General features: G+C 45.0%; 1 protein-coding gene across 1 annotated transcript; it reads left to right on the top strand.

Moving 5' to 3' along the window:
- Positions 1-2,348: 2,348 nt before the first annotated feature.
- PHLDA1 (pleckstrin homology like domain family A member 1) lies at positions 2,349-4,480 on the top strand. Its single transcript, XM_068971356.1, has 2 exons — positions 2,349-3,550; positions 3,974-4,480. Exon 1 carries the CDS (start codon positions 2,349-2,351, stop codon positions 3,522-3,524), a length of 1,176 nt encoding a protein of 391 aa, XP_068827457.1. The 3' UTR covers positions 3,525-3,550; positions 3,974-4,480.
- Positions 4,481-20,545: the final 16,065 nt, after the last annotated feature.

Below are 20,545 nucleotides of genomic sequence, written 5' to 3'. Positions count from 1 at the left end.
TTCTAAACTTCAGTAATTTTTAAGTGACATTTGTAGGTTTTCATTATCTACACTTGAAGTTGCGGGGGAGAGGAAGGAGGACAGTTATTTCCTGTTATTCATTTTCTGTGAAATAAATTGTCTTTACAAATGGTAATATGGCCATTTTTATGAGTTGGTGGTGACTGGTGAAGTTAATCAAGATTTCTGTATTACATTACTGAAATTTCCAATAATCACTTGCACTGTGGTTGGAGAGCTTCCCAAGTGGCACAGTGGTAAAGAACATGTCTGCCAGTGCAGGAGAGACAGGTTCGATCCCCTGGAGGAAGCAGCAACACACTCCAGAGTTCTTGCCTGGAGAATCCCATAGACAGAGGAGCCTGGTCCATGGGGTTGCAAAGACTGCAGCCACAAGAGCACGCTCACAGGTGGTTGGAGAAGGCAAACTGGACTTCCAGACTGTTCAAGCTATCAAATAGCCAACTGAAAATTCTGATTTTTAAAGTCTCTAGTTATATAAGAAGTGCTTTTGAAAATTATGCTGTTTGGTTAGACATTTTTCAGTAATTGAGATAAAATGCATTTGATGCATCCTGATAAACTGCAGGTTAGGTAACACCAAAACATTCAGTTTCTCTTAAGAAAATGGGTTGGGTTGCCAGAAGATGTCTTACTTTTAGCCAGTCAATTTTGTATTGTATCATTTTTCCATATGAAATGTCTTTCCCCACTACACCTGCCTCAGAGACTGGAAGCATCCTTTCTAAAGGAGCTGAAGAATGGCATTCTGTTAAAAAGATGAACAGCTGGTCATGTGGAAATTCTTTGGAATGCTCACTTGTCCTGCAAAGGCAGGGGGAAAACAGATACCAGGTGTAGTGTTTGTCATTGTTATACAGAATTGTTTACTAGAGATCTTTACATGATTTTAATCGCCTTTTTCCTACCAAGACTGCTCATCTATCAACAATGTGAAGGCCCTGAGGATGCTAAGTGCAGTTCAGTGGGTCTCAGGACTGTGCTGGAATTGTTTTCTGTGCTGAAACATTGTTCCTTTCATCAAGATTCAGGACCCTCCCGTGATTAAAAGTTATCCTTTGTTCTCGATTACCTTGGGATGAACCTCGAATTTCTTAAGCGTGACACAAAGAATTTGACTCTTGAGGGGCTCGCCAAGCTCATGTGTCACTTCTTCCCCCTTGAATTCTTTGTTCCAGCCAGATGACAGACACTACAGATGAACTCAGCTCTCTCTTCCTTCTTGGGCACAAGTAGCAGCCTTTCCTGTTACCCTGGCCAACTCCGACTTGTCCACCCCTCATTTCTTTCGTGTAATTCATATTTTTCAGGGTGGGTATGTAATTGGGATTCTCTAGTACATTTCCTTAAGAGGTTTGGTTTCGGTTTATGCTCTTTAATCTTTGTTTCCCAGAGTTTCTATAGAAATTGCTTAAATGCAGTAGGAGGGAGCTAGGGGCGAGCACAGAATGACCTTCCCCGGGGTTACAGATAAATGAGATTAGGAGAGATATGACCTGTTGGGCATTTGCAAAGAGACGGGTCCGCGGAGGCCAACCTGCCCTTTGGAGGTTAAAGTGCGGAATCTCAGAACCGGATGTTACCGCAATTTGCAGTTAAGTAAGAGACTGCAGGCTGTACGAATGGGTCAAGACGAAGCTTAAGGGCTTGTGTCACGTAAGATAAGGAGTGCTTGCACTCCAGGCTCGAAAAAAGGAAGGCGAAATGTCATTTCTAGTGGGTTCCCTCCTATCCACTCCAAAAGGGACAGACGGTTGCTTTAACAATCGCGCTCTCTAAGAAAAGCTGGGTAGTGGCCGTAAGCGAATGTGAGTGTAAAGACACCATTTCCTCTCGCCCTTTGCGCACTAAGATGTCTACGTGGGGTCCGGGGGAGGCACAGTTCGCGGGACTCGGCGGCGTGCGAACCTCAGCCCCAGTTCCTCGCTGGCCCAGGCCTGGAGCGGGCTCTGCGAGATTTCGGAACCCAGCGCGAATCCTCAGGGCGAGTTCCGGAGCGCAGAGGGTCCGCCTGGCGTGCCTGGCAGTCTGGCAACTGCGCCCACTTGGGCAGTCCCGTGCCCACCCGAGGCTCTCCGCGGAGAGCCCCGCCGGGCGGAGAGGCGCGACGGCTGGAGATGGCCTCTCGGCGCCCTCAGCGCGTCGGCATTCTTCGCCCGGCAGTCGGGGCGCCCTCGGCCGCGGCCCCGGGCGGAGGAGACGAGTTTCCGGGGCTCGCGTCCCGGCCGCCAGTCAGGGGAAGGAGCGCGGAAGCGAGTGGGCGGCGGGAGGCGGAGCGAGGGGCGCGGGGGGCGTGGACCGGCCGGCTTTGGAAAGGCCCCAAGTGAATGAGGCGCGCGCCGGCGGCAGAGCGCCTCTCCGAGCTGGGCTTTCCCCCGCGGCGCGGGCGCCAAGAGCCGCCTTTTCCGCTGGGTGTCACTCGGGGGTGGGGGATATGGCCCATTCAAAAGCGCCGCGAGGGGGCCCGGCCAGTGCCCTTCAGTGAGCGCTCGCAAGAGGACGGCAGAGCCCCGGCGGCTCGCAGCTCCGGGACCTTGTGGCGCATCAGGACGCGGCTGCCCTGCTGCCCGGACCCCGAGCCGCCGCCGCCGCCGCCGCTCTGCTTTCTGCGCGTTAGCCTCCTCTGCGCGCTCCGGCCCGGAGGCCGCGGGAGCCGTTGGGGCGAGGACGGCGCGCGGCTGCTGCTGCTGCCCCCGACCCGGGCGGCTGGAAGCGGAGAGGCCGAGCCGAGCGGCGGCGCCCCCTATGCCGGGAGGATGTTGGAGAGCAGCGGCTGCAAGGCGCTGAAGGAGGGCGTGTTGGAGAAGCGCAGTGACGGGCTGCTGCAGCTCTGGAAGAAGAAGTGCTGCATCCTCACCGAGGAGGGGCTGCTGCTCATCCCGCCCAAACAGCTGCAACACCACCACCAGCAGCAGCAGCAACAGCAGCCCGGGCAGGGTTCGGTCGAACCGTCCCAACCCGGAGGCCCCGCCGTGGCCAGCCTCGAGCCGCCGGTCAAGCTCAAGGAATTGCACTTTTCCAACATGAAGACCGTGGACTGCGTGGAGCGCAAGGGCAAGTACATGTACTTCACCGTGGTGATGGCTGAGGGCAAGGAGATCGACTTTCGGTGCCCGCAGGACCAGGGCTGGAACGCCGAGATCACGTTGCAGATGGTGCAGTACAAGAATCGCCAGGCCATCCTGGCGGTCAAGTCCACGCGGCAGAAGCAACAGCACTTGGTCCAGCAACAGCCTCCGCAGCCGCAGCCGCTTCAGCCCCAAAGCCAAGCCCAGCCGCAGCCTCAGTCCCAAGCCCAGCCGCAGCCCCAACCCAAACCGCAGCCCCAGCCCAAACCCCAGGCTCAGCCGAAGCCGCAGCCGCAGCCGCAGCCGCTTCATCCGTACCCGCATTCGCACCCGCACCCGCATCCGCACGCGCACCCACTACCGCACCCGCACCCACCGCCGCTCTCGCAGGCGCACGGCCACCGGCTCCTCCGCAGCACCTCCAACTCGGCCTGAAGAGGGCAGCACCCGGCCCGAGCGCGGTAAGGTCGGCGCGGGTCCGGGGAGCGGCTCTGGGGGTGTCAGAGCGGGAAGCCTGCTCACGGGGTCGGGTCTTGGGTGGGCAAGGGAGCAATGAACCTAGGTTTCTGGGAGGTGGAGAGAAGGGCACAGGCTCCAGGCAGCAGAGGCCGGGCGGGGAGGGCAGGCTGAGGAATGCGCGCTGGGCGGGAAGGTGCCCGCAGCGCCGCCGACCCGCCGACCCGCCCGCGTCCAGGACGCGCGCCCCCGGCCCCGGCCGCGCCGCCGGCCGTCTCCTGGCGCTCTCGGCGCCGCTGGACTGCGGGCACTCGAGGGAGCGACCCCGGTGTTTGTCTTTGCTCCTTTGTCCGCGGGCCGGATGCCAAGAGAACTGGGTCTGGTAGGAATCCGAGCTTCTCACTTCCGTCCGTGTCATTTCTTTTCAGGTTTTGGGGACCTGAGGAAGCGGGACGAGCACCTTTCTGTTGTCTTCACTTGGATCGAGAGCAAGTCTCCCCGCCCCGCACCAAATCAAGTAGTTTGAACAGAACCCGTCTGATAACTCGTGATTCCACTTATTTTCTGCATACTCTTCTTCACAATGCAGGAAAAATTTTGAGTCCAGAAGGCTTTATTTATGAACCTTTGAGAGGATCTTCCAGTTTGGTGGACCTTCTAGGAGGGATGATGTACTGTAATTTTATTTTAATGTATTTGACTTATTATTTATTAGTTTTTTTTTCTAATGCTTGTTCTGAGACATTTCTGAATGTAGGCCATTTTCCAGAAAAGATACTTTATTTTCGAAAACCTATCCTTAGTAAGTTGTAGTCTTGGTAAATAAGAAAGAAAAAAGGCGGTACAGAGGAACACAAGAATTTATTCATTATTCCTAGGGCATTTTCAGAAGGTCTGACACTTCATTGTTATACCAGGTGGTTGAAATTAAACTCTGTGATATTATGTGGGGTTTTCATTTGTGTTTTTTTTTAATTAGTTTTTTCTCCTTAGACATGTATTTTGTGTAGAACTTTTAAAGAAGTTGAATGTTCAGAATGGTGTAATTATAAAAATCTAATTGCTTTTCTAAAAGGAAATCAATAGTAATGATATCTAATTCAAAATATTTAATACATAACCCAGTTGATGGCAAGATGACCGTATCCTGAATATACAGGAGAACTTGGTCTGCTGTAGGAAAAGCCCTGCTTAGGTTATCTTTGTGCGGAAGGTGTAATAATGAGTTTTCTATGATTTCAGAGTATGAGTGCATTAGATGTTTCATTTCAAAAAACGTAGTGGGGGAAAAGAATTATTCCAGTTGTTTGAGAGAACATTTGTGCTCTTATCCACAGTAGAAATTACCCTTCTTCATGAGCTAGGCACACTTGATGTGAACTGCATTTCCTGGCCTTTTTTTTTTACTTTGTTCTAGAAGCATATTCTAGAATCCCATAGTTTAAAATACAATTTGTGAATGTTTCAAAGGACTGAGTGTCATAGCTTTTTGTTTTCATCCTGAGAATGTTGACCAGAGCCCTGACTGTTCTGCTCTTTGTCTCTCTGTGAGAAATCCAAGGGTTATATGTTTTGTTGTTAGGTTAACTAAACTCAGAAATTGAAAAAGGAAGGACTGGATAAACACTGGATTTGCAGTAAGAAAACAACCCAGTCTTGTTTTAGCAGCAACTTTCAGGAGTCTGGGGGGTTGGTATGGTTGGGGGAAGAGGATGTGCTTTTAAAGGTAGAACAAACCCTCTTCTGTGTGAAATGAAAAGGATGGTCAAAATCTACAAGTGCAGATGCTACTTCAGTTTAAAAAAGAGCCATTAAAAAAAAAAAAAGAGCCATAGATGCTAGCGTCTTAGGGCTGAAAATAACTGCCTATCTTGCATGGGTTTACTAACAGCTCTCTGTTTTCCATTTTCGTTTTCACAAAGTCTTGATCACTATTTTTCCAGCTTCTAAATTGGAATGGTCAGCATTAGGCCACTGCTAAGTTCTATAATCAGGAAATGAAAATAGAATTTCATGCTAGAGGCACCTTTATTCTCCCTCCATCTAAAAAGGAGTTTGAAGGTCAAATTGCTTCTCAGTGCAGTATTTAAATGATGAAAATCTGAGATCCAAAGAAGTGGTGAAAAATAAAATTCAACCAAGGGGCAAGCAGAACTTACGTGGGCTCCCACTTAAAGGCAAAGTTGCAGTTGCGGAAAACAAAACAAAAAAATATGATGCAGTTCAGAGAGCAGATCTCAAGAGTTCTTAAGGCAAGTTTGGTTTGATTTCTTTGAAACTACTGATGTGCTTTTTAATAATACCCCATTGCACTCTCATTTTCATAAATGCAGATCATATGATCCCATTAAACCTCAGCTTTTTTCTCAGATGAAAGGATTTTTTTCAAATTTTTGTGCTATAAAAAAATTTAAATCTATGAATACTTTTAAGATTCAGGTAGGCTTTTAAAAGCACTTGCATGTTGTTAGCTTACAAAAGTATGCTTAGGTTCCCTCCTAGCTGCTAGAATTTTTTCTTTCTCACAATGGATCTGGCTCATAAGGTGGCCATCAGAATCATGGTTCCTTGTCTTATCTTTCCATAGCCCTTAGTCCTTGCTCTGCTATGATTGAGTTGACTCTCCTAGTGACTCCCTAGTCCGAACTCTTCTTAGTAACTGAAAACTCAGAAGTTAGAAGGGAGAGTAACAGGGTGGTTTTTATTATGTAACGAAGACTTATTACGGCTTAATTATTCCAGAACAACAAACAAAAAAACAAGTGTACTTAACAACACACAACAACACAAAATAACAGGTGCAAATTATTGAATGTGTCGGTGGCTTTGTGTTACATATAAGAAAACAATACAGGCCACCCAGGGTATTCTGGATACCCTAGAGTCTTCCCAGGCGGCGCAGTGGTAGAGAGCCCGCCTGCCAATGCAGGAGATGCGAGAATCACGGTCTGGAAGATCCCCTGGAGGAGGGCATGGCAGCCCGCTCCAGTACTCTTGCCTGGAGAATCCATGGACAGAGGAGGGGTCGCAAAGAGTTGGACACGATTGAGCACACACACCTGAAAGGTTTTCTGAGGCCTGGCAAATCACCTTCATGGAGGAAGATAAAGATATACATCTTTCGACCCAAGAAATGGAAGGAAAGAATAGGTCCAATAGAAAACCTACCTCTTAGATAAACATAAAATGTAAGAAGTTGGGAAATTAAAAGGAATGTTCCTTTTGGAAACAAGTTTTTGTCTTTGAACTTGTGTTCAAAGTGAGCTCAATAATATTTGTTGGGACAAATGAGTGAAAGAAGGGAAAGATGTCTAATTTCCCAGTACCCAGGAGATACCTCCTCTGGCCACACACAGTGCTTCCTTTACTTGCTGTCGTGCCATTCCCTGAGGACAACTAACGCTGGGACAGGCCATGCACCATGACGAAATTCCCTGGACATACTTTCTTAGTGGAGATCCACACAGATCTCTGTATGCCCGGAGTACTGAGGTCAGAGAGAAAATGGATATAAAGGGCCCTTTCAAAACGAACATTTCCCTCATGGAGGAAGGGTGGTTCTCTTATCATATTAGAAATCAAACCAACTTCATAATTTGGTTTCACATTTTTTTTTCATAGAAGCGAAAGTAAAAAGCAAGTTGCTCAGTTGTGTCCGACTCTGCGACGCCGTGGACTGTAGCCCCACCAGGCTCCTCTGTCCTTGGAATTCTCTGGCCAAGGATATTGGAGTGAGTTGCCATTTCCTTTTCCAAAACAAAAGCAAAATGAAGCCCAGCTTGTTGCTGAGAAGAGTTCCTCTTGGGACTTCCCTGCTGGCCCAGTGGTTGAGACTGCGCTTCCAATGCAAGGGGCGAAGGTTCAATCCCTGGTCAGGGAACTAACATCCCACATGCCCCAATATGCGGCCAAAAAGGTATTAAAAAAATAAAGAGTTCCTTTTAATACCTAAACACTGTTAGGAAGTCTGGCTTAAGTTGGGAGACCTGTTTTAACTCTCTTTTGCCAAACACTATTAAAATTTTCTCATTTAAAGCTGACACTATATGAGTGTATGAGTTCAAACACATCACTTATTTTCTGTCCCCTGGGAAAGTGAATTGGTTTTAATTTGGCTCCAAGTGTTTACACCGCCATGTTCAGTGGCAGGTTAACAAGAGAGATCTAAGACCTGAATGAAACTGGAGCAATCTTGTGGAAAATAGAGCTTCATAGGTTGAGGATGGGCCTGAGAGCCTCTTTTCCTTTTTTAAAATAAATGTCAAATTAATTGGTTTTACTTTACCAACAAAATGTTTCAGTAGAATAAACTTTAAATTTGGAAATTATAGAGCTCAATATTGAATCCATCGATGATTTTTTAAAGAGAAATAACACTTTTTACCTAAAGCCACTTACGATGTATTCATTGTAGAATTGCATTGGTTGGGTTTTATTTTTCTAAATTCTTGATAATTTAAAAGATGAATTTTGATCTGCAGTGCTGAACAGCTAATCTGGACTGACTTAAGACTGGATGACAAAGTGATGTGACTTTGTTGGCAGGATATCTGCCAAATAGAGGATAGTGTCCAGCAGGGTTTCTTGGAAAGGGCATTATTCTCTGATGCAGGAGGCAAGTGGACTCTGGACCATTAGAAACAGCTACATAAAAACTCCTGTTTTGAAGCTGGCCTCCCAGTGATCAGCTGGGTGGGTGGTGGGGAAGCAGATTTTTAACAACAGGTTATCCTTCCGCATCATTGTATTTATTTTGAGAAGAAAGATAATTGTCTGTTACATTCCCCTATCAGTCTTCTGGTTAAAGTTTCAGAGTATGCAAGCATCACCATGAACCAAATGCTTTACAAGCTATCACATTTGTGAACTTAATGAAATGGTCATAATTTGTGTAAATATGTCTTCTAAGTGATGTTGGAGAGTTGTGATTCATAGTCCATATTTTCAAAATGCATCCCATTTCAAATAAAGTATAGAGGTGATTGACCTGTGGACTTTTTGAAGGCCTTGTTCACCTGTTGCATACACTGCGTGTTCTTGTGGGAAGAAGAATGTTCTAAAGGGCTTGGCCACTGTAAAGGGCATGATGATTTGGGGAAGAAAAGTACCTCCTTAAAAGATATTGTTATTGATTTATTTGATTGTGCTGGATCCTAGTTCCAGCATGCTGGATCTTTAATTGTGCCGTGCAAGATCTTAGTTGCAGCATGTGGGACCTAGTTCCCTGCTCAGGGATTGAACACCAGGCCCCTTGCATTGGGAGTGTGGAGGCTTAGCCACTGGACCACCAGGGAAGTCCCTGAAAAAGACTGTGTTTTGAGGTTGGCTGGGCATTTTGAATATAGGATATAGAAGTTCACTTGGGTTATTTGGTGAGATAATTTTTGCCTTTTGAGTACTAATGGATATGAGTTGCAATTTTTCTGTAGTGCCTGGAGGATAAGTAATGGTCCTTAGTGAGTTAGTTTGGAGGCGATTCCTTCTGGAGTCCCAGAGAAATTTGAATTCTGCTGGGTCCCTTGCCAAGGTGACACTTTGACTCTAAGAGAATCGTCTCTCAAAGTGGTATCTATAAAACTTGCTGTTTTGTGTTGAGACCAGAAAAGAGACTCAGTTCTTTAAAAGAAAGTAGCATAACTTGGCCCACAGTCTCCTTTGGCATCCAAAAGTCTTTACATCTTAAAAGACTTTAAAACACGAAGTTTGGAGGCGCCCTTGTTGTCTCAGCATAGTCTTGCACTGAGAGCTTTAGTACTCTACCGTTTGGTTTGGCTTTGTTCTCCCTTCTGTTCTGCTCGGTTGTGCAGAGTTTTTCCTGCCCTTTGGACAGTCTGAGGGCTTCCACCAGCGCTCGGCAGATGACCTGTGTGTTCCACTCGTGGATGTCCTTTTGATGTACACGTGGGAGGAGGTGAGCGCTACATCCTGCTTCACCGTCTTGATTCCTCCTCTGTTTGCTCTTGTTTTTAAAGAAAAAACCTGAGAAGACAAATTACTCCCATTGCGAGGGAACATCAGGGGTACAATGGGAAGTAAATGGTCAAGCAGGGTTGGTAAGAGCCAGGATTTGTGAGCACACGGTTTCAAGTCCCAGTTCTACCACTTGTAGGTCATGTAGATCTTGAGCTACTTAAACTCTTGGAAAGTCAATTTCCTTCTCTGTAAAATGGAGTTAATAAAGGTCCCCACCCTCTGGTTATTGAGAAGATTTACTATAATGTTAGTACACATAATAGTGCTTAGAACAGTACCTGGCACAGCCATGAAAGGAAGCTCCCTGTCTTTTAGGGCAGATAAGCAGGTTTGGGGATCATTTATAACGATGTGAATATATAATACATGGTGTTTTAAAGCTATGAATTATATTTTCTGAGACCTCAGCACATCTTTTAAATGGTAAGAACAGTTTGATGGCAATATCCATGTTTTCAACTCTGAAAAAAGAAAAAAAAAAAGCCATTACTTAAAGAACTATTATTGTCATTTGCTCATCACTTTCCAGTCTTGGTTTACATGCTTATGTATGTCAAGTGAGTTACAAGGAAACAATCAAAATACTCATATATGTGTCTGGAGAGGATGCTGCAGTGCGCCACTCAGATTCCCACCTGAGGACAGAGAGTACTTGGTTCCCAGATATGGGCCAGTTGGTGGCTCTCCCTCCGCCCAGTCCTGTTTCCCTTGGTGCTTCTCCGGTGAGCTTCCCGAGATCATCCCCCTGCTCCAGGCCTCCTGTAGACAAACATCAGAGTCTCAGAACCTGTTTCCCAAGGTGATCTTGTTTATGACTCTGTGTGTGTATGCGTGTGTGTGTGTGTGTGTGTATGTGTATGTATGCATGCACGTGTGTGTGTATGCGTGTATGTTTGTGTGTGTGAATATATATACATTTCTACCACCACATTTCTGTAGAGAGACTGGTGGTGTTGGAAGTGGGTCTGTAGCATAACAATTCACCTTATACTTTGGAATAGTTGCTCACAGCCTGCAGACAATTTTCTCCCCCAGGAGGCATTTGACAGCGGAGATGTTATTGGCTTTCACAACTGGTGGTAGAGGTCAGATGTGCTACTGAATATCCTACAATGCACAGGACAGTCCTCCACAACAAAAAATTATCCAGCCCCAAATGTCAGTAGTGCCAAGGTTGAGAAACCCTGCTTTAAGTCGAAAAGTCTTGATCTTATTAGCTAAACTCCCTTGGGCAAGTGATTTCATTTATTTTGACCTCAGTTTTCCTGTGTAAAATGCAGACAATGATTGTACCTGTCTCATGGGCTTCCCTGATGGCCCAGCTGGTAAAGAATCCACCTGCAAGGCAGGAGACCTGGGTTCAATCCCTGGGTTGGGAAGATCCCCTGGAGAAGGGAATGGCTACCCACTCCAGTATTCTGGCCTGGAGAATTCCATGGACCGAATAGCCTTTGGGTCGTAAAGAGCTGGACACACTGAGCGACTTTCACTTCACATGGAGTTGTGAACCCCAATTAGCCGGCTCACATAAATGGGCTGTCACTCTTCCTGCCGCAGCACAGGCTTTCAATACATGGGCGCTAGCAGCATTGTTATTTAAAGTGGTGATTTAGAATAATCAGTTCATTAATTTGGCTGCACCGTGTCTTAGTTGTGGCCTGCAGGATCTTCCATCTTTGTGGCGACATGAGGGATATTTAGTGGTCAAGCTTGCAGCTGGGATCTAGGGGGTCCGCAGCTGGGCCCCCTGCTCCGGGAGCTTGGAGTGCTGGCCCCTGGGCCATCAGGGAAGTCCCTTACACTGGTGATGTTAATGACAGCATCAAACCCCACTGAGCTGGCATGTTATTTCGCTCATTCGTCTTGTCATTTGGTGAGCTTCACTTTTACACTGCTGTCAGCGCGCCTGCAGTAAGGCTCTTCATGCGCGCATCGTATTAGTTCTGACGCTAGTCCTTCGACATCGGTGAGTGCCTGTGTGCTCCGTCGCTCTGCCTGGGCATCCGCCGGAAGCCCCGGATGATTAGCTAGAGGCTGGAAAGGAGAACTTGAGAAAGTAGTGTGGTTATGTGGCATGCTCTCAAACCCCACCAAAGTCATTTCTAACAGAGTGAGCAAACACGCTCCACAGTCCTTTTTAAGGCCTAACGACGTGTGCTTCCAAAGCAACTGATAAATGAGTATTCAGCTCTTGCATAGAAGGAAACAGGAAATGACTCCTGAGAAGTTTCAAATTTTCATTATGTCACTATCCTTCATCGGCTTTCCCTTGAAGTGGATAGTTCATTCAGTTCAGTTATTTTGCCAGCATTTTGAACCTTGCTGTAACAAATTCTACTGGGTGGTGTGGCTTACTCTGTCAGGGCTGACTCATTGCCACAAAAGGGCAGACTGGCTTTGTGAGTCATCAGAGTCAGAGAGGCCAAACTTTAACAGTGTTAGTTTCTAGTTTTCAGCTGTTGGAGAGATGTTCAGTTTTACAAGCCTTGGTTGCAGTTTTTTAAGCACATACCTGCCTTTAACGATTCCTCCAAATAATTCCCAGTATATATACATGTTGTGTGTGTGTGTGTCTGAGTAAAGTGGAAGTTGCTCAGTCATGTCCAGCTCTTTGCGACCCCGCGGACTGTACAGTCCATGGAATTCTCCAGGCCAGAACACTGGAGTGGGTAGCCTTTCCCTTCTCCAGGGGATCTTCCCAACCCAGGGACTGAACCCAGGCCTCCCGCTTTGCAAGCAGATTCTTTACCAGCTGAGCCACCAGGGAAGCCCAATATGTATATATATGTGCGTGTATATGTACACATACACTTTTCTTGATAGTAACTTCATGTCCTATGAAGGTGAGATGGTCAATTTTTTGTTGCAGAACTTGACATCTGAAGGATTTGACCCTGCACTTAGCAGGCTTCCTTGGAGTTTTGAGGGTTAGCCCAACCATGTCTGAACCCCTATTATAAAGCGGTGGTGTGTAGTGGTGCCATATCCCCTTTGTGATTTCCCGTTGCTGTGTTTCAACACCATCGCCGGCGGGAATGGCTCTGGTCTCTGTGGGAGAATGATTCAGTGAGTTCCTGTTTTAAGTTTCTGATGGCAAAGAAGACTCTTAAGGTGGATAACTGTATGAGCTGTGTTTGCAGGTGTGAGAGTGAATCTAATCCTTGCCACAATGCTCTGGCTCAGTATAGAATAATTGTAATTGTTCCCAAAGGTCCTAATTAAAACCCCTGATGCCTGTAAAAAGTGCCACGTAGCTGCCACAAGACCTGAGCTGTGTGGCTATCTCAGCAGCGTGCAGACCCTGGTCTGTATTTGCTTTCTATACAATGGTAGGCAACAATACTTTTCCTTTGCCTGTATAAATGACGAGTTGAGATCAGAGCTGAAAATAGAATTTTAGGAATTTAGATAATGTCTCATTCATTTCTTCCCTTTCTACAGAGGGAAAAAGTCAAAGTAAGAGGGCCACTGATCTGCCGGTGGTCACATGGTCAGTTAAAGTAAAAAACAGGATTAGAACTCAAATCCAGCTCCCTTGATTCTTAATTAACACTCTTTCCACTGTGACATTACTTTGCAAGGCTTGGAAGATAACATACATAAATTCAAGGTGTTGTCATTCTTGCAAATAATCACTTGAAATATTCAGACATCACATCCTTTCCCCCGTGAAAATGTGAATTTTTACTTAAATTATATGAGCTGTCTTAAGGACTTTATAGATATTGAAAATAAATTGTTTAATTCTACTGATTTAAAAGGTGATTTGTGACTTAGTCTTTCCAAATAAAATCCACATGGGTTAACAGAAACCTTGAGCAAGAAGAAAATTCACAAAAGAAAGCAGACGTATATCCTGAAATGGACATTTTAAAAACGCAGTTGTAGGATTACATTTTTTCTTCAAAAATTTATTGAAAATCACTTATTTAGGAACTGGGTCAAGAAGCTGCTTGGAGTTTATTTTATCATCTGACTCCTAAAATATTCATGGAATATTTCTGGTGTCACTAGTCTTTCCCTGCCCCCATACCCCTCCCCAGATCTTTAAGTCATCTCTGGAGTTGAAAAGTTGATTTGAGTGTTTAGACAGTTATTTACTTGAGGAAATAGCTAGCTGACTTTTCTAGCCTCTCTGTGTAGGTGTCAGGAGAAATATCCCCTAGAAAATGTTGGTGAAGGGTAGTAGATTCATAGCCACCCACAGAATGCTAATAGGTGGGGTGGTGAAACTTGTTGTTGCCCTTACAGAGATCTATGTGAATGTAATCATAAATAACAGTTTATGACCCACCTAGGACACAAAACACCCCAAAGTAGACAAATTGGAGAAGATCTAAGAATTTGTAACTTTTAATGAGATGAAAAGGGAGAAAAAAGGAGAGGGGTCCCTAAGTGTACGTTCTCCAGCATTCAGTAAACAGGTTTTTAATTCACAACTATGTATGCACCCCAGGGGATGCCACTACTTCCTCTTACATAAAATGACATTTTGCCAGGCTTCATTCATAGCACTTGGCTCCCTCCTGGAGTCACAGCATTTGTCACCAGGCAGCAGGTCGCCTGCTTGTTCTTATGCAAGTGATGACTGGGAGGGCTTGATAGGGGGTGATGCTGACGGCCCCTCTCGGCAGCAGATTGTCAGCGTTCCTGACCCGGGCACTTGGAGAGCCTGGGAAAACACTTTGATTTCAATGTGGCTTTAAAAAACAATATCCAGTTGAACCAAATGACTGTGTCAGATAGGTCCACAGAGCAGCTTTTGTGGAATTAGCTAACTCTTGATGCCCCTAAACAAATTCATAATGATGGTAGTGTCATAAAGGGGCACTCTTATTTATATGCATTTAACTTGACACAGAAAATCAAAACTCTGCTCAGCCATAAAAAGAATGAAATTCCGCCACTTGTAAAATGTGGATGCACCTAGAGGATATTAAGCTTAGTGAAATAAGCCAGACAGAAAAAGAACAATGTGTTATCATTTACATGTGGAACCTAAAATTAAAAGAAAGGAATGTATATAACAAAGCGAAATAGACTCACAGATATACAGAGTGAACTAGTGGTTGCCAGTAGGGAGAGGAAAGGGTGGAGGTACAAGATACGGGTATGGTTTTAAGAGGTATTAATACAAACTTCTGTGTATGAAATAAATAAGCAATACAGATACACAGTATAGAACAGGGAAATATAGTGATTATTTTAATAACTAAATGGATTATAATCTTTAAAACTATTGAATCCTTATGTTGCACACCTCAAACTGATACAATGTTATGAATCAGTTATACTTAAATAAAAGAGAAAATCCAAACTCTTCAAACTTACTGCATAGAAATTGACATATGGAATAGGGATTAGAGACAAACAGTGTTTGTGAATTTGATTCACAGAAAGAATCAGGTCTGAAATGGGAGTGTGAGTTGTCAGAGTGGGGAAGAGGATTCTACCTTCCTGATGGGCAAGGATGGGGGATCCAGGCAGGCAGGCCTGGGAAGGGAAGAGATCTTGCAAAAAAATGGAGTGAAATGGAATATGTTCTTCGGAAAAATGTCTTTAATTCTCGCTTTGCCCAAGTACCAATGAAAGTTTCCCTTTTTCTCAGGATGCAAAGTTCCCATGAACCTTGAAGGTTTTGTTTGGTTTTTCACAAGTAATTAAGAGCACTACTTTTTTAAAAATGGGGGGAGTGAAGAATGAAGCTTTCTTCTCTCTTTTGAAGACTTTGTTTCTCCTGTGAGTCAGGATAAAGCACAGAATAAAGTGAAACTTCTGTGGGTTTTCTGTAGGCTCACATCTTTTAAACATTTTTCTGTAATTTGAGTTTGAAAAGCTAACATTCACTATTCTATTTCCTCTTGGATCCTAACTCTGCAATAAGGAGTGTAGGGCGTAAAGAAATCCTCTCTCTCCCTCAGGGATGATATTAGCAATTAATTTAGACAAGGTACATAAAGTGCTTAGCCTCGTGCCAAGTCCATAGTAACTGCCCCATAGAGGATGGCTTCAGCACTCACAGTGAGGCGGAGGCCTGATGGGCTGTGGGAGACAGCGTTTGCCTCCAGAGGCTGGACTTTACATGCTTATATTTTTGTTTTTTGTTTTTTTTTAAAGATAATGTTTTATTACTAATATGCTTTAACAAAACGGATTGCTAATTCAAATATTAATAAAACAATATATACTTTAAAATGAGAATTAAGAAATACACCTATGTAAAAATCAGAACTGTTCCTTCAGATTTTATCAGATATTAATAAGCCTGATTCCACTCGGCAGATCTAACCAAAAAAAAAGCTTAAAACTATTTTTCCTACAAGTAGAAGATGCTTTAAAAGATATTATGTGCACGCACAGTGGCAAGCAAAAGTAGATTGTAAGGTCTCCAAGAACTTACATTTGAAGAAAGGGGGAAGATGAGACATAATGCTATCGGTGGGGTAGTACCAATCATAAGTACTTCATGAAGTATTAGTAATAGTTCAGTTCGGTTCAGTCGGTTGGTTACGGCCAACTCTTTGCAACCCCATGGACTGCAGCATGCCAGGCTTCCCTGACCATGTCACCAACTCCTAGAGCTTGCTCAAATTCATGTCCATCAAGTCGGTGATACCATCCAACCATCTCATCCTCTGTCATCCCCTTCTCCTCCTGCCCTCAATCTTTCCCAGCATCAGGGTCTTTTCAGATGATCAGCTCTTCGCGTCAAGTGGCCAAAGTATTGGAGCTTCAGCTTCAGCATCAGTCCTTCCAGTGAATATTCAGGACTGATTTCCTTTAGAATTGACTGGTTGGATCTTCTTGCAGTCCAAGGGACTCTCAAGAGTCTTCTCCAACACCACAGTTCAAAAGCATCAATTCTTCGGTGCTCCGCTTTCTTTATGGTCCAACTCTCACATCCATACATGACTACTGGAAAAACCATAGCCTTGACTAGATGGACCTTTGTCGGCAAAGTAATGTCTCTACTTTTTAATATGCTGTCCAGGTTGGTCATAGCTTTTCTTCCAAGGAGCAGGCATCTTTTCATTTCATGGCTGCAGTCACCATCTGCAGTGATTTTGGAACTCAAGAAAATAAAGTCTCTCATGGTTTCCATTGTTTCCTCATCTATTTTTCATGAAGCAATGGTTTCCATTGTTTCACCATCTGTTTGCCATGAAGTGATGGGACCAGATGCCATAATCTTAGTGTTTTGAATGTTGAGTTTTAAGCCGGCTTTTTCACTCTCCTCTTTCACTTTCATCAAGAGGCTCTTTAGTTGCTCTTTGATTTCTGCCATAAGGGTGGTGTCATCTGCATACCTAAGGTTTTTTCTCCTGACAATCTTGATTCCGGCTTGTGCTTCATCCAGCCCAGCATTTCGCATGATGTACTCCGCATATAAGTTAAATAAACAGGGTGACAATATACAGCCTGGACGTACTCCTTTCCTGATTTGGAACCAGTCTGTTGTTCCATGTCTGGCTCTAACAGTTGCTTCTTAAGCTGCATACAGATTTCTCAGGAGGCAGGTAAGGTGGTCTGGTATTCCCATCTCTGTATTAGTAATAGCAGTAGCAACAACTAGCATTTATTGGGTATCTACTAAGGTTGCGCAGTGATAAAGAATCCACCTGCCAATACAGAACGTGCAGGAGACAAGGGTTTGGTCCCTGGGTGGGGAAGATCCCCTGGAGGAGGAAATGGCAACCCACTCCAGTATTTCTGCCTGGAAAATCCCATGGACAGAGGAGCCTGGCAGGCTAAAAGTCCATGGGGTTGCAAAAAGTTGGACACAACTGAGAACTAAGACGCACAAGGTTCTCAGTGGAATCTGGAACACTAAAACTAGAGCCTCTTCCACTAGTGGCCTCTGGCAGCCATCTGTAGATTCCCTGACAAAATACAAGTCAGAGAAACAGCAGAAGAACGGAATGCTTCTTATTCATGCGCAACAGGAGGAGCACTTTGGTGTTTGGTGAGCACTTTCTACTCTGAAAGCTTCTTTTATTCTTTAGGGAGTTCCTTCAAGGGTCAGCAAAGAGTAGTGTAGAAAGAATTCTAGATTCTTGATTTGCTGCTAACAAGCTCTGAGGGCCTAAGAAGATGATTTTTGCCTCTTTGGACTTCAGTATTTCTTTAAAAATTTTTTTTATTGAAGTATAGTTGATATACAATGTTGAAAGAAAATATATTTCCTTTTCATATTCTTTTTCATTATGATTGATTACAGGATATTAAATATAGCTCCCTATGCGCTACAGTAGGGCCTTGTTGTTTATCTATTTTATATATAGTAAGCACTTTGGTTTCCTCATCTTTCAAGTAAAGATGTCTTCGATAGCTTGCTTTTTAACTGTAATTTTTTACAATCCTTAGATATTTTTATCCTTAGTTGCCTTTGGAAAAGAGTACAGACTTTGCCTGTGGAGGATGTGTTTGACTCTCAGTTCCTCATAAGCTGTGTGACTTTGCACAAGTCACCTAAGGTTTTTGAACTTCAGCTTCCTCACCTTTCATATGGGAATGATGAAACCAGTCCCATAGAACCATTGTGAGGATTGTAATAAATAATCTCTGTGAAAGCACTTTGCAGATGATCACTAAATATTATCAAGAGATATGTCATTAACCCATCCTAGGTCTTCCTTTTTGTTCTTAATGTTGAATATCTACTTTATGCCAAAACAAGGGAAAGGCAGAGAGAGACTGAGTTTGTATGTTTTCTGCAATGAGAGGAAGGGGTTTACAGTTTACACCCAGAAATCAAAATATGGTCTCTTCAGTTCATCTAACAAGTTTAGATGCAACACCAAAGACCTCTTCCCCCACTGGGAAACCTGTGTCTATTCAGGCAAAACATTAGGAAGAGTTTGTTTCCCCCGTCTGCTAAAGAGCATCCCTGTCTCGTGACCTCTTCATTTTGGTCCGCTGGAGCCATAGTCAGCACAAACCTCTAACTCACAAAGCCATCTGTTTTTATTCTCTGTTTTACTCCTCTCCTTCATTTAGATAAAAGAAGAAAATACAGTAAGGCATGCTATTCTGTGGGGTTCTGACAGTCCAATACGCCTCCAACTCAACCTCCTATCCAATGAATATCCAACGGCTCAATGAGATCTATTCATCAGTGTGATGAGAGATGCTAAATGATCCAACTGCCTGATTGTTTGCTAAGGTTGGAATGTATTCTTACATGATGTAGAATTATTTTCTGTTCCACGGCTTGAAATGAAAATGTGTACTTCTTTATTAATAGTTATTTGGCTGCTCTAGGCCTTAGCTGAGGCCTGGAGAAATCTTTACTTGCAGCACGTGAACTCTTAGTTGCAGCATGTGGGATCTAGTTCTCTGACCAGGAATTGAACCCAGGGCCCCTGCACTGGGAGTATGGAGTCTTAGCCACTGGACTACCAGGGAAGCCCTAAAAAATGGGTGTTTCTGAAAGACTGACTGTAGGCAGAAAATGGATGTAAGCTGAATCCTCTATTACCTTGAACACACTTGTGAGCTGTGTTTTACTTCAATAATGTAGCCAGGGAGATAAAGATGGAGGAAATAATACAGGCTGAACAGTAATATTTGCTGTCTTCTGAGCATTTACTTTAGGACGGGTTCTCTACCACGACAGTGCTATGAGGTGTGGATATTGTTATGGCCCTTTTACTGATAAGAAAACAGTAGCTGGTTGGGGCTTCCCTGATGTATAGCGAAAAAGAATCTGCCTGCAGGTGCGGGGGATAGGGGTTCGATTCCGCGTGGTGCAAAGCAATTAGACCTGTGCGCTGCAGCCACTGAGGCCTGTGCGCCTGGAACCCGTGTCTGCAACAAGAGGAGCCGCGGACGGCGGTGGGAAGCCTGTGCGCACGCCCAAGAGCCGCCCTTTCTCGCCGCAGCTAGAGAAAGCCCGTGAGCGGCAAAGAAGACCCAGTGCACCCAAAAATGTTAAAAAAAAAAAAAAAAAAAAGGGAAAGAAAACAGTAGCTTCCAGAAGTTAAATAAGTCCCCCAGATCAGCAGACAGGAATGCAGAGCTGGGAGACCCCGGAGGGCCTGCGCCTTCCACACCTTCCAGCTCTTCAGAGCCAGAGGAAGGAGGGAGGCCGAGCACAGCAGGGTGGACTCTCTCGGGAGAGCAGGGCCTGGCGGAGGGCCCCTGTGTCGCCTCTGTGCCTTTCCGGAGGAGAGTGCCGTGTCATAGGCCATCCCACAGTGTCCAGAGTCTCTCCCCAGACCACCCAGCAAAGCAGTCTGTGTGCTTTGAAGGCATCATTTTATTTAAGGATGATGAGGTTGTGGACCAAGGGGAAAGAACGTAAGGACTAGTTTCACTGAGCATTTACTCAAGAAAAACACATGTCTTTATAAGGCATGGAATGGATGACTTGGTTTCCAACGGCAACGACAAGAATCACTTCCTGGGGAATTAATGAGAACATCTTGTCCACCCAGAGACCCCCCACCTTGCTGAAGCTCAACCTTGGGTCTTATCCGAGGAAAACACATGAATCATGGTGAATGGGACGCCTGGTGTCCAGCCAGTGGGGTGAGGATACTGGCATGGAACCCAAGCAGAAAGGCGCTCAGAGGCAGGGGGACAGATACTCAAGAGCTCACGCCTCCGCCTTCACCTAGTTCTCACCATCCCTTGATTGTTGTTGTTGTTCATAGGCCAGTCGTGTCTGACTCTTTGTGACCCCATGGACTGCAGCACACAAGGCTTCCCTGTCCTTTACTATCTTCTGGAGTTCACTCAAACTCATGTCCTTTGAATCGGTGATGCCATCTAACCATATCTCATCCTCTGTTGGCCCCTTCTCCTCCTGGCTTCACATCAGGGTCTTTTCCAGTGAGTCAGCTCTTTGCATCAGGCGGCAAAAGTATTGGATTTCTTTAATATGTAATTTATCAGAGACCCCCCTCCCCCAGGCCCTGGGCTTCCTAGGTGGTGCGAGTGGTAAAGAACCCTCCTGCCAATGCAAGAGATGTAAGAGACTCAGGTTCGATCCCTGGGTCAGAGATGATCCCCTGGAGGAAGGCATG

This window comes from Capricornis sumatraensis, chromosome 4, assembly GCF_032405125.1.
Source record: "Capricornis sumatraensis isolate serow.1 chromosome 4, serow.2, whole genome shotgun sequence".
Classification (NCBI taxonomy): domain Eukaryota; kingdom Metazoa; phylum Chordata; class Mammalia; order Artiodactyla; family Bovidae; genus Capricornis; species Capricornis sumatraensis.
This window is presented reverse-complemented; position numbering and strand designations above follow the sequence as displayed.

Excerpts from the sequence above, each read along its gene's own strand:
- PHLDA1 (XM_068971356.1), top strand. The coding sequence starts at position 2,349 with ATGAGGCGCGCGCCGGCGGCAGAGCGCCTCTCCGAGCTGGGCTTTCCC.